This window comes from Clupea harengus, chromosome 4, assembly GCF_900700415.2.
Source record: "Clupea harengus chromosome 4, Ch_v2.0.2, whole genome shotgun sequence".
NCBI lineage: Eukaryota > Metazoa > Chordata > Actinopteri > Clupeiformes > Clupeidae > Clupea > Clupea harengus.
Window position 1 is genome coordinate 7,997,783 of NC_045155.1, and position 12,472 is coordinate 8,010,254.

Sequence of the window (12,472 nt, forward strand, 5' to 3'; positions counted from 1 at the left end):
GCTGAGCAGACTGCTGACCCAATAAAGAAAAATGCACCAAAATTATATAAGAAAATGCGTAATGTGCATAAACAGGATGAATCCACAGTTTGAATTACAATACTGATCTCGACTTGTCAAAAACTGATGTGTGCTGGTCAACACAAACATGGACTCAACGTGTGTGTGTGTTAAACGTGTTTATTGCAGTATATTGGGATGAAGACTGGGCTTCAGTCAGTCTCTGTTAACTGGAGACACAGGCTAATATTACAAACCACTCATTGTTGATGTGACAGAAACTCACAGGCCACATGGAGTTCTCACAATGTGAGTTAGTAGCTTACTTGTTTATGAAGGTAAGAGCCATGACGTACACCCTTCCAGACCAACCCCTGTACGCATAGGAGATCATGGATACCTTTCATCCACTCTGTGAACTCTTCAAAAGTTCTTCAGGGGTAGTGTGCACACGCAGCAGAGGCTACGGATACGCTTAAGAATGGACTGTTTTCATTGGCTTTAGGCTTACTAAAGTTTATATTCATAATGTCAAAATGTTTGTTCATACAGTAAGTATTTTTGTCTGTCGGAAAAGCAATAAACACAATGACATGTAATTCTGAAATGATGGGCTTCATTTGTCTTCCATTCTTATTTTCTGCCATACAGTGTAAGTAACAAAGATACTGTACCTCAGATTCCCTGGGCTTCAATGAACTGTATCTATTTGAGTGCCACTTTTATAGAATTGGCAGTTTAATTTATAATGCAAAAGGAACTGTATCGCATTGCACAGAGTCGTTTCATATTAAAATGTATCGTCCCTGAATCATATTAGAGCCCATGTATCTAGATCGTCTTATAAGGGAGAGATGCATACACTCCAAATATTAATATCAATGAATATGTCAGTGTCACCAGAATTAATTATTGTGTCATTGTTTACAAACCAGGCAGACAAAATGCTTAGTCATGTTGTCAATGCAACAGTGAGTGAAATCCTTCTTTGCAAATTTTTATTTTCACACATCTCTTGGTCTCACAATGACTGAACATTATCATTTGTCTCCAACTAACTGAATACTATTCTGTATAAGCTGATGTCCATGTCAGTAAATTTAACACAAATGTTAAAGTGGTTGTATAAAACTGTATTTGAAACTTGTTGAGAAACAATGGGAAAATCTTCTTGCATGCCATTAACATTCTTTGTGAACCGAGTAGATAGATAGATACATTTGCTGTGTTCAAAAGAATGAGAAATTCCTTTTTGGGTGTTCATGACTTGTGACACGTATGTTCTGCAAAATTCCAAGTACATCTAGTATACTAACGTATGTCTAGGTATGTTCTTTTTTGTCAGTTAACAGAGAGAATATTTTAATTGCATTTAAGTGCAATTGTTGCTATAAGGGTACTAGTTTATTTATGAGGATAGAGGGGTGAGTACATATTAGGTTAAGGAACGTGCCTGCTATAGTCAGTTGGTAACTGTATTTTTCTTGTTTTAATGGATTCTGGTTGGTTTACAGATACAGCTAATATAGGGACTGCTTAGGGGTCATCACATTTAACCTGGTTCATTATGATTACATTGTAAAAATAAATAATATAGGTCAGAAAAACAAATGACACAATAACACAAAACAATTTAGTACAAATTGAAAAATTTATTTAAAAAGCCAACTGTAAAATATCATACAAATAATTACTTCAACACCATAACATCCCGTTCAGTCTCCCCAATATGGGGAGGGAAATTCACAAGGCAAAGGTTTTCAACGGAATTCAAAAATACTCTCTTTGCTAGAAATATATGTACATCTCAGACAATGGATGAGAAAAAAAATGGGACCAAGGCATTTAACAAAATTAGGACAAACCCAGTGCTTTCTCATGTTCAATCCTTTTAAAGCAATTAGGGGCGTTATAAATAGTTGGTTGATAGGCTACTGTACACTGCAGATTTTTTTTGTACATACAAAAATCACTGAGTATTTGGGGAAATCCTTGTGTCTTGAGAAAAAGAAACTTATATAGGGTATCCAACAAGCAAAAGGTAAATAAGACATTTAAAAATAATAGCAGTCCAGACATGAAATGTTTGGATATACCGTTCCAACCCACCAAATTCAAAATTCAACCCAATCTTACAATTCACTTATGCATGAATATCAATGAACAAAATATTTAGTGTCTAAAATCTCATTGGAGATTTTACCACACTACAGAGTAGTCAAAAAGCTACATAATTTAGGTACTTAACCATTACTGAGAATACAGCCCTAAACATTCTAGTTTCAGTCTCAAAGACTCTTTCACCATTAAATGATTTGTCTTTCCTTCTTGTGGCCAATATTCCACCCATGTTTTGGGTGTTGTCTTTTACCTCTGTGTTCAGTACACATGACCAAGTTGACAAGAGAGTGTGACCTTGGAAACAGATCTGGAGTCAGTGGCGTTCCAAATGTATTTTCTCATCAGAAGAAGGCATTTGAATTCTGACCCAGGTACAGCTACTAAGAGCACCCTCTTCCTTGCCATAAAGCATCATTATATATATATATATATATAACTTACACACAGTGAGAGAAAAAAAAAAAACTCAATACACTTCAACAAACTTGAAAAATGGTAATTTCTGTATTGCACTTACAAACACATCTGTCTGTTCTCTCCAATACTCGGTTGTCCCTTTAGAAGTGGCCCCAGTGGACAGATACTGAATGGTTGGCAGCAAACTACAGTCTGTCTGTGGTGAAATGACCACTCAAATTGCGACTCTCCTTATTTAACACCATAAGGAAGCATCATCTGTGCTGGTGTAAATCCCTGTGTTCAAGGATAAAGGCCATACTGAGCTATTGGGAAAAAACTGAACGAGGCATTCATTCATTCATCCATTCACTTCTGTGTCCATAACTCACAAATACATTCATACTCTCTTTCATCCACACACACATACAGTATTTACATTAAAACCAAGCAAATGCGTGTAATCGTCCCTGGATTGAGGCTGCAGTCTTTGAGTTCCTCTCTGTCAGTGCACGTCCACCTGTGACCTCTAGGGGCCACTGGTGAGCTACAACCTCACAAGCACATGCACAGAGCCTAACAGAATTTGACTACTGAATCATTAGACTCTACAGACTCACAGTGCACTATAACTGAGAACAGCGATACTAGGAGGAGGCGATTCCTGACTACCCCACAACTCTCCCATGTCTTGTGCTGTGACCAACCAACAGTGAAGCTATTCTTCTCCAACTCAACAGTGGCTTCCTAATGGCACTCTAATAACATTGTCCATTGCTTGAACAATGATTTGACTTCTTCTGGAAGGTGCACAGACCCACATATACCCAGGGTCCTGCAGTGGTTCCTACTGCCTATGAAGATTGGCCTGCCCCAGCACAAGCAAGTACACAGGATACCCGTGGTTCCTGGGTACGGGAGAGGCACTGTGGGTCATAGTGTGTGTTCTCTCTAGTGGCAAAGCACAGCTCTGCTTCAAGGCATCAGTGAGGTTTCACAGGCTTGGGTTTGTTTTTCTGTGTGGATCCAGTCATGTCCCAGATGACTTACTTGAGGCAATGCAAATCTCTTGCGAAAATGACAAAAAAAGTCAGACAGCTGAACAGGATAGAGAACAAAGATCAGTAGGAGAGAGACGACGTCCGCCATGATGGGACGATCCTGTTTTTTTTTTCTTTCTTTCTTTGTCTGTTTCTATGTCAAGTTCCTGTCTCTGGACTCCAGATCCAGGGTCTGCATTTCCAATTGATCACCTGAGACAGAGGCCGTATTGTTTTGAAGAGTGCAAAGGTGACAGCCAATCCAGTTCTCCTGCGCCCCTTCAATAAAACCATCTCATGCTGTAAAACTGTAACCTTTAAAAGTATGTGAGCACAAACAAAAATAAGACCCAGTGAAACAACCTAATATCGAGGCTTTGGCCTGTATCAGCATGGCCCCTGATGGTCTGTAACAAAAACAGCCTGTTTCCAGGTCGCTCGCAGTTATATGAAAAAAAACCAAAAAAAAAACAGGCAAACTACAAACAGGCAAAAAAAATCAATGACTGTGGCTTAATCTCACCCCGTATAATATGAAAAAAAAACAACAGCCATCGCATCTGGAAATGGACGTTCACTGTCTTTAGCACCGAAATAAAAGAGGGAAAGAATCAGTCTCTTTAGTGAGCGAGTTGAGTATGTGAAAGACTAAACACTTGTGTGGGTTTAACCATGAGTTCCGACAGCCAAGTTCTCACGAGGTCTCCTCGACCGCTACAGGTTTTTTTTTTTTTGGTTCCTCGACAATGTCATGGAGCGGACTTGTCAAAGACGTTCCTGATATAATAATGGCAAATCCAGAGCAAAAAAAAAGATTAAATAAAAACATTCATTTGGTTTTGATTTGTCAGTTTTGTCTTCTAGTGCAGTGCAGTGGAGTTTCAGTGGTCTTCCCTCCAAAACCTGTCTGGTCATTAGACAGCTACCCACACTAATGTCTTCTTGTGTTACTTGCAATCTTGTGGGAAAGTATTCTTGGGGTTTTAAAATCTGCTGATAGCTCGGGTGAGACTCTCTAGGCCTCAGATGCAGCCTGGGGCTTGAGCTGAGCCTTCTCCATGGCCGTGCCATACTCTGTTCGCTTGAAGAAGCCCAGCTACAGGAAACAAGAAGACAGACATGTTAAAGGCTACAGGAGGGTACCCTGGGAAACACCCTGAAATGTATCTCTCAAATGCATTTAAATACAGTCTTCTTGCCCTGGGAGCAGCCTCAAACCATTACGCCACCAAAGGAATGACATGGCTGCTTTTACACACCCATGGTGTCAGACACCAAAAATGTCAAGATCAAAATGAGCGCCGTTCGCTCCCATGACTGAGACGCCACATCCATTCCAATCAAGTATGCCTTAATTTGCACCCATTTTGAAAACATGACCACCGGTGCATCATTATTAAAGACACCGTGTCTCCCAGCATGCATTCCACACAACACCACAAAATCCCCACGGCGACCACTTACTTTGTAGAGGACGTATATGAGCAGCGCCAGTAGAAGGAGCCCAGCCAAAATGGCCAAGATGATGATCCACAGAGGCACAGCATACTGGCTCTCTGGTTTGTTCCACACCACTGGAGTGACCACCTGCAGAGAAACAGAATGACAGCAAGTCAGACTAACCAGTAAGCAGCAACGTATGGATGCTATGTTCTATAGAATGTTACAATTTGTTGATGGACAATAACTTTTTACTAAATGGGTCGCTTGTGATAGAAGTGCAAAAAACGCCTACCTTTTTAGCACCACTTGGAGATTCCTTTGGCAAGATGGAATAGGGCATCTTCTGCACGTCATACGTGGCTTGACACTCAAGCACGTAATTTTTGTAGGAGAACTACAATACAAAAACATGATATTATGAGTATAAATGAAGGATAGCATTGTGTTTGCTATAATGGTGCCCTGCTTCTGTCATTTTAGGCAAATGTCAACAAATGCAATATAGCCAAAGACCAACAGAGGGCGCATGTGTCTCATTGAGAGAGAAGCTGTGTTACATGTTTGGCTGGCCTTGGTTCTCACAAAATCCCTATGACATTCCAATCCTATGAGAAGTCAGGACTGCAAGCTAATGAATTTTCAATGCAGTCACACATAAGCCTTGTATTGGCTGGAGCAGAAAGAGCATGTAAAACTCTCTCTAAAAAGCTCCTGTGCAGACATACCCTTGGACGGAAAGGGACAGACGCACACTTACACACACACACACTAATCAAAACCACACAAAGGTAGTCGTTTCATGAAATGAAATAAAAAAACAAAATGCATAATTCAGTATGTCTGACTGCTGGTCTCTCCCTGTGCCTCAGCACATACTGATGCAACAGTGTGAGACTCCATATTAACCCAGACTCAGTCAATAGAACCATGTGGGTAAAACTGGAGTGGTCATTGGCATTTTACAGCCCTTCATTTGAGGTTGGATGTCTGGGACTCTAGGCTTAAATGGTTGGCCTTCCTGTCGAGGAATGAATGACTTTCACATGGGCTACGAATGGAAAGGGTTTCAACTGGGAGAACCGTTAGCCTGGACTAAAGAACAGACATCAGTGAAGGGCACGTCGCTGCTTACCTCCATGAACGTCTCAGCCCAGATCCGTGATCGCACCGTCAGAATGGCACTTGTTCCTCTCTCCAACAGGCCCACATTACAGGACAAGGTCCAGCAGTCTACACTGGAACAGGACTGTGGATGGGAACAGGAAGAGCGGGACAAGGAATGGGAGAAGGAGAAGGAGAGAAAGGACTGTTAGAATGCTAGTGATTTCATGCTTCTCACTATTAATAATTTCCCCCCCAACAGAAAACATGCTTCCAGCTGAAAATGTCCCATTCTCAAATAACCCAATTATTCATTAAACTACTCAAGGCCCAGTGTGATATAAATAGCATGGAAGACAACTGTGCATGGACGAGGATGAGCAGCACACACTCTAGTGGGTATAGCAAACTACATATGCCAAAAAATCTGCAACTGTTTTTACTTAGCTGACGCTATCCCTACACTAATTTTTTTCTGAGGAAAGAAAAAAAAAAGCAATAATTAAAACCTGCAGTAGGAGCATGACAAGGATGGAGACAGGCGGGGAGCACGGCAGTTGCGCCATGTTGCCGTTGCAGGCCAGTGGCGGTGACAAAGACACCAGTGTTGCGATCCCCATCCAGGGCTGCTTCGAATTAGAGCGGCAACTCAATGCAGAGTCATGGGACTGCAAGAAATACTGCATGCAGCCGCCACCGCCGCTGTTGCTGCCTCTCCCATCCAAATCATGTGCCTGCCACTGAGGCCCGCCCCCCCACACCCCCTATACACTCTCTCTTCCCCCTATCCTCTTTTCTCTCTCCTCTCCCCCTCTTCTCTTTCCTTTCCCTCTCTGTTTACGAGCCTTTTTGGAATCTACATTCTTCATCCTCGTAATACCACCAGCTTTGATTCATTAGAGGCCCTTGGCAAAAAAAAATAAAAAATCTATGCCTTGGTAGCCCTCGTCTTGACTGGGGATGGACCACCCTGAACTGGTAGGGTTACTGAGGGTAACTGCGGGAGCCAGTTTAGTTTCGGGGCCCGTGGCCAGTGAGATCACGGTAGGAAGTGAGCTTCTCCGCCCGCTCCCCTCGGGGGTGCGGAGGCGGCATTAGAGGGAAGAGGGCGGAGAGGGACTGGGAACAGTCACACGGCTTCCTCTCCACGGGACTCAACTGCCTCAACAGGCCCAGAGGCGTGAGAGCAGTCCGTGCTCCCTTATTATCCCTCCCTCCTTCCTTTTCTCATCCCCCCTTTTATTTAGGGGAGGTGGGAGAGGGAGGAGAGAGGAAGGCAGAAAAATGTAAAGAGAGAAGACAACTGTGTAGTGGTGAATTGAATAGGAGAGGCCCACATCACTCACACCGACTGAGTGGATGAGGACACATAGGGGGACTATGTGCACATCTCCCTTTATCAGACTAACGACCATGGCTGTGGAGAGGCCCTGGAAAGCAAACAAGGGGAAGGACGGGGCCACAGCAGAGCGCAGGGACCAGGTCACACTGGTATGAAGAGGCATGGGAAACTATATGGAAGTTAGTCAGACTGCATCCCGAGCTCCCCCAAACATCTCCGTGCGGGGGACCAAAGGGTTGAAGGTCAAGGAGGGAGGTGGGGGTCAGCTCTGTTTCTTGTCATACAATGACAACTGACCTGGGATCAGTTTATTCCCATACCGCTCCTAATTACAGCTGTTCACTGAGTTTTTCTCAACCTGTTATGAAAGGGTCAGTGAGAAGCGGAGAAACAGACCCAGGCCTACTTTTAGGAAAAACAAGCAAGAGGCAAGAAATGTACTCACTACACAGGGCAGCCAAAAAGTGAGCAGCAGTCTGAGTGACATTCCCTAAAACAAACTCTATTCGTTGGATTTGGCAAATGGAAGACCTCCCTTAAACCTGGGCCTAGATATTCTACCTCAGCCAAGGCAAATGCCAACCGTAAGGCTGAGTTTCTTTACAAATGCCTGGCACAGCTACACCCAGCCTTGTCTCCAACTGTGGACTTTTTCAGATGAAGTCCTCATTGTACTCCCTCACTTACAGAGAACTGTGAACAAAGGCCTTTCTGCAAATGTGTCGCCGAGCGAAGGATGATAAACGAGAGTGACTGAGCATAACCGACTCCAAGACAAAGGCTTCTTTCACTGAGGCAGGTACTCCCCCTCCACACACACACACACACACAGAGAATGGTCCTTCTACCTGCAGCTGTAGGGATCAATGGGGCACTGTCTCCTAAAGGGTGTGCAGGGATGGAGGAGGTAGTGGCTTGCCATATGGGTAGGGGAAAATTATAGGGATTGCGCACATCTCTTTCAAGGGGCCTCATTACTGACGTTGTGTTGTACACACACACACACACTGATGTAAGACACACACACACGCATACCTATTCCACAAACGGCCCTCTTTAGCCCACCTCTTCACTCTTTTCAAAGGACTTAAGTGACCCCACTTTTCTTTCTTCTATTAATGATATCATCACTTAAATCACAGAGAGGGTTGACATAGAGGTAACTGCTTCCATACATGTGGTAATGCTTCCTCAGAAAGCTCTCTATTGGCATAGACTTGTCCACATAATCTCCCATAGGCATGTCTGTGTTTACGACCTCTATCAGCACATACACATCTCAAGTCCTCATTTCCTGACATTGCGTGATCATTTCTGCACTAGGTGCACTAAACGATGTAATTGAATGCTTCTACGGGGAACGGGGCACAAACGCGTGGGCGTCAGCACACTCTGCCTCCCCACAGCGCCGTTGCTTGTGTCTGTCTGCTCTCACGGAATCCTCCTACCCCTATGACCTTCAGGGCCAGAGTGTCTGGCCAAGACAGACTCCTTAATCACCACAGCTTATTGAGTGACATGTCGCCTGTGGTGAGGATGGTCCCAGGGTTTGGAGGTTTTGACATTAATGTTCGTGTTCATTCTGCCTTCCCTCGCACCCTTTCTATCTGTCTCCCTCCCTTCCTCCCTTTTTTCGTCCTGCAGTGGGGCCTCACCAGGTTGCTCATCTCCGCCAGCTGGCCTTTGTGGGCCTCTCTCTTCTCGATGTGGTGCACCTGTTTCTCCAGTAGAGGGGGCTGTTCTGTGGACGACTGTTGGAGCTGCAACAAAGAAAGGGGAAAGGTTAGGAAACAGATCAGTCAATCGATATTCATGTACATTTTGCAAATGTTTGACCCAATTTGAACACTTTGAAGGCTGTGAGAAGAAGTTGCCAAAAAAAAAATCTTAAAAACACAGATGATAAAAAGAAGACGACAAGAGGAAAAACATCACCACCTATTCTGTCAAGACAGACGCTGACCTTGTGAACTTCAAACCCATTAAAATCAGCAGAACTAATAAAGCCTTTACTGGCAGCAGAACACCACACCCCTATGTGAAATGCCCAGTCTGGTGTCATCTGTCCCTTGCCACCAGTGCTCAAGACACTCATTTTTAATTTAATTTAATATTCTCCATCCTGGAAACTGCTGCTAGCCCTTGTATTTCAAATTGTTGTTACTTGTTATATGTTATATGTTATAGTGTTATATGTTATTTTTGGTATATGTTATTTTGTTATCTGTATGCCGTCTACTGCGTAGATGTTAGCTGCCAAGTCTTAAGAATTTCGCTGTGCTGAAGCAATTTGGTGCATGCGACAATAAACACTTTGACTTTGACTCCCGGACAAACAGACAAACACCGACCAAGCCCAAACACAGAGCAGCTCCAGGCACGACAACTGCTGAGCGCAGCTCAGCCTTGGAGCAGATGCTGTAGCACCATCCAAGCTACATGCCCACACGCAACAGCTATGCTTGGGCGTGTTTAGAAGCTGAGGTCAGGAGTGAGTGGATGGGAGTATAAGTGCTCATTGGCAGGAAGGTTGTGTTGATGTAGACTGCAGTGGTACATAAGGGATGACCCTCTGCCAGGGTGAGAGTACCATGGGATGGGTTATGTGTGAGTAGGGTGGGGTTGCGGAGAAGACCAACAGATGGGTGGACTGCTGTTGTGTGTGTGTGTGTGTGTGTGTGTGTGTGTGTGTGTGTGTGTGTGTGTGTGTGCATCTGAGGTAAAGGAGTCTGTTAATCACTAAGTAAAGTAGAGCATATAGAGTGGTTTCTCTGAAGTGTGTCAGTCCAGACCTCCAAGCTCTCCTGATATGACCTTGTGCTGTGCACTTGTGCATGTGTGTGTTAGTGTAAACATGTGTATTCGTATGCGAGTGTGTCTGTGCGAGAGAGAGAATGCAAAGATGTCTATGCTTATGGGCACATATGTTTTGGTATGGGCGGAGACAACTGTTTCTGTTTAAGTGTGGTCGTATTGAAGAATGCGTTTATGTTATTGCACATGTCAGCATGTGCACTGTATAAGTACTTGAGAGGTTAAAAACACTAAAGTTACAAAAATACAAGAGGAATGATATGTGTGGACAAACCTAATAATTACAAAATCAATATGGCTTGACAACAGCACATACCAACTTCGCAGACTTATTTTAACCTGACTGAAGTAACATATTTAAACCAGTGGTCTTATTTAACATCTAAACAAGATGAAAACAAAACACATCTGTCTCCCCCCTCCTTTCGCTCTCTCTGTACTTCGCCCTCTGTCTCACCTTGAGATGGTGTGGGTTGACAGTGCGGTTGGTGGAGCAGTTGAGCGGGCCCTGGGTGGTGACCTCCAGCGGGTACATGAACTGATGGCCACTCAGACGGCCACGCATGGGGCAGCGCAGCTGCAGCAGGGTGTGGCTGATCCGACTAGGTCCGTTATTCACCAACTAAGGGGGGAGGTAGAGAGAAACAGAGAGAGGAAGGTGAGGATGTGTTGCTTAACCCAAAAGGATATTCTCCATTGAACAGAAGAATGTAACCACACATGAGGGTATACTGTAGACATTTCCTGGACCAGTATGAATAAACACAATGACACGGACACTCTCTCCATCTTATATACCCAGCTGAACCCCACCCTTATGCCTCCCCTCACCAACGGCAAACCATCCTAAATTTTAAGACTGAAATCTATCCACATAAGAAACCCCTCCCACCTACAGCGCACAGGGGTGACTCACCCCACCATGCTATTTAAAGCCCGGGGCCTTGAGGTAATGCTCCATGTGGGTTCTGAGAGGTACACAGGGTTCATATCCCTGGGAGACACTGTTAATGATAATAAATAATAAGGAGCTCTCCCTGCGGGTGATGGGCCCCCCCCCATTGAAGGCTCCAGGCTGCTCAAGTTACCTCATAGATATGGCTGACCTCTGGGCCCACATCCCCCTCCACCTCCAGCCTCTTGGTGACCTTCCAGTTTGGCGGTGGGAAGAAGACCTTGTCAGGTCGGGAGACCCTGAAATAAAATGAACCGGAGAGGGTTGAGGGGGGAGTGAGGTAAACAAGGCAGGGATAGAGGACAGCAGAAATGAGAGAGCGAGAGAGTGGATTGGGCGAAGTGGAAGAGAGGAACAGAACAAATGAGTCACCATGAAGGGGGGGGGGGGGGGTGCAGGGCAAATGAGAAGAATTTTCCGGAAGAAAGTTCCAGAACAGTCACGTCCTTGTGGGGAACACCCGTGAGTTCCTCCCAGTGAACTCACCCCTGCAGGATCACATCAGCCTGAACCACCACCTCCAGCTTATATGGCACCATCTCACTCTGGGAGTTGTTCTCATTTTTACTGCGGTGGGACGTATGGTGAGGGAAAAAGACAGAATGACACATCATGTTAGTAATGGAATCCAATGCATCAATGTTTTTCAAGTGTCCACATGGATACTAAGTAATTACTGTTTTATAATCTAAAATCTACTGTGCTTGCTTGTGTTTGTGTGTGTGTGTGTGTGTGTGTGTGTGGCTCACAGCTCCTACCTGCGGATCTGGAGGTCAAATTGCACCACCTTGCGTGTGTCCTTGAGCCTGGGCACAGTGAAGCGCAGACCAGCCCACAGCTATAGAGAAAGAGAAGAAGAACATCAGAGATCAGTCCTGGCACCACTAGCTGCGGTGTTAAGAGGTAAAGCAATGCTTCATTCATCGTCAACTGATCTGAAGCCAGTGGCGGTTCTCTTCAGCCCAAGTAAATAGTCGGCTCCCACCCTTGGCCCTGTCTCACAGCTGTGCTACACCTGGGAAAAGGCACGACTGTCTGAGTGTTTCTGTCTGTTCGCCTAGTCCCTGTTTTCAAACCTCTGCCTGGTAAATATCCCTCCAAAACCACACACACACACACACAACCCCCATAATGGCACTCAGGATGCAAATGGCTCCACTTACATTTTAATTGTGTGTGTGTGTGTGTGTGAGCACACTCCTTAATAAAAAAAAGGCCGCTAATAAACAAATTGGGTTCTTTCTCATGCTGACTAACATT

The 12,472-nt window shown here is 44.4% G+C and overlaps 1 protein-coding gene across 1 annotated transcript in view; it reads right to left on the reverse strand.

The window, feature by feature from the left end:
- Positions 1 to 1,632: 1,632 nt before the first annotated feature.
- The window catches only part of LOC105906789 (integrin alpha-5-like), a 44,033-nt gene continuing 33,193 nt past the window's right edge, over positions 1,633 to 12,472 (reverse strand). The window contains exons 22-30 of the mRNA XM_012834984.2: positions 11,971 to 12,050; positions 11,699 to 11,779; positions 11,346 to 11,451; positions 10,715 to 10,879; positions 9,099 to 9,203; positions 6,133 to 6,246; positions 5,293 to 5,394; positions 5,022 to 5,144; positions 1,633 to 4,653 (exon numbers count right to left, since the gene is read on the reverse strand). Of these exons, the coding sequence (XP_012690438.1) occupies positions 4,573 to 4,653; positions 5,022 to 5,144; positions 5,293 to 5,394; positions 6,133 to 6,246; positions 9,099 to 9,203; positions 10,715 to 10,879; positions 11,346 to 11,451; positions 11,699 to 11,779; positions 11,971 to 12,050 (957 nt within the window). The 3' untranslated portion in view covers positions 1,633 to 4,572. The remainder of the gene's footprint in view (positions 4,654 to 5,021; positions 5,145 to 5,292; positions 5,395 to 6,132; positions 6,247 to 9,098; positions 9,204 to 10,714; positions 10,880 to 11,345; positions 11,452 to 11,698; positions 11,780 to 11,970; positions 12,051 to 12,472) is intronic.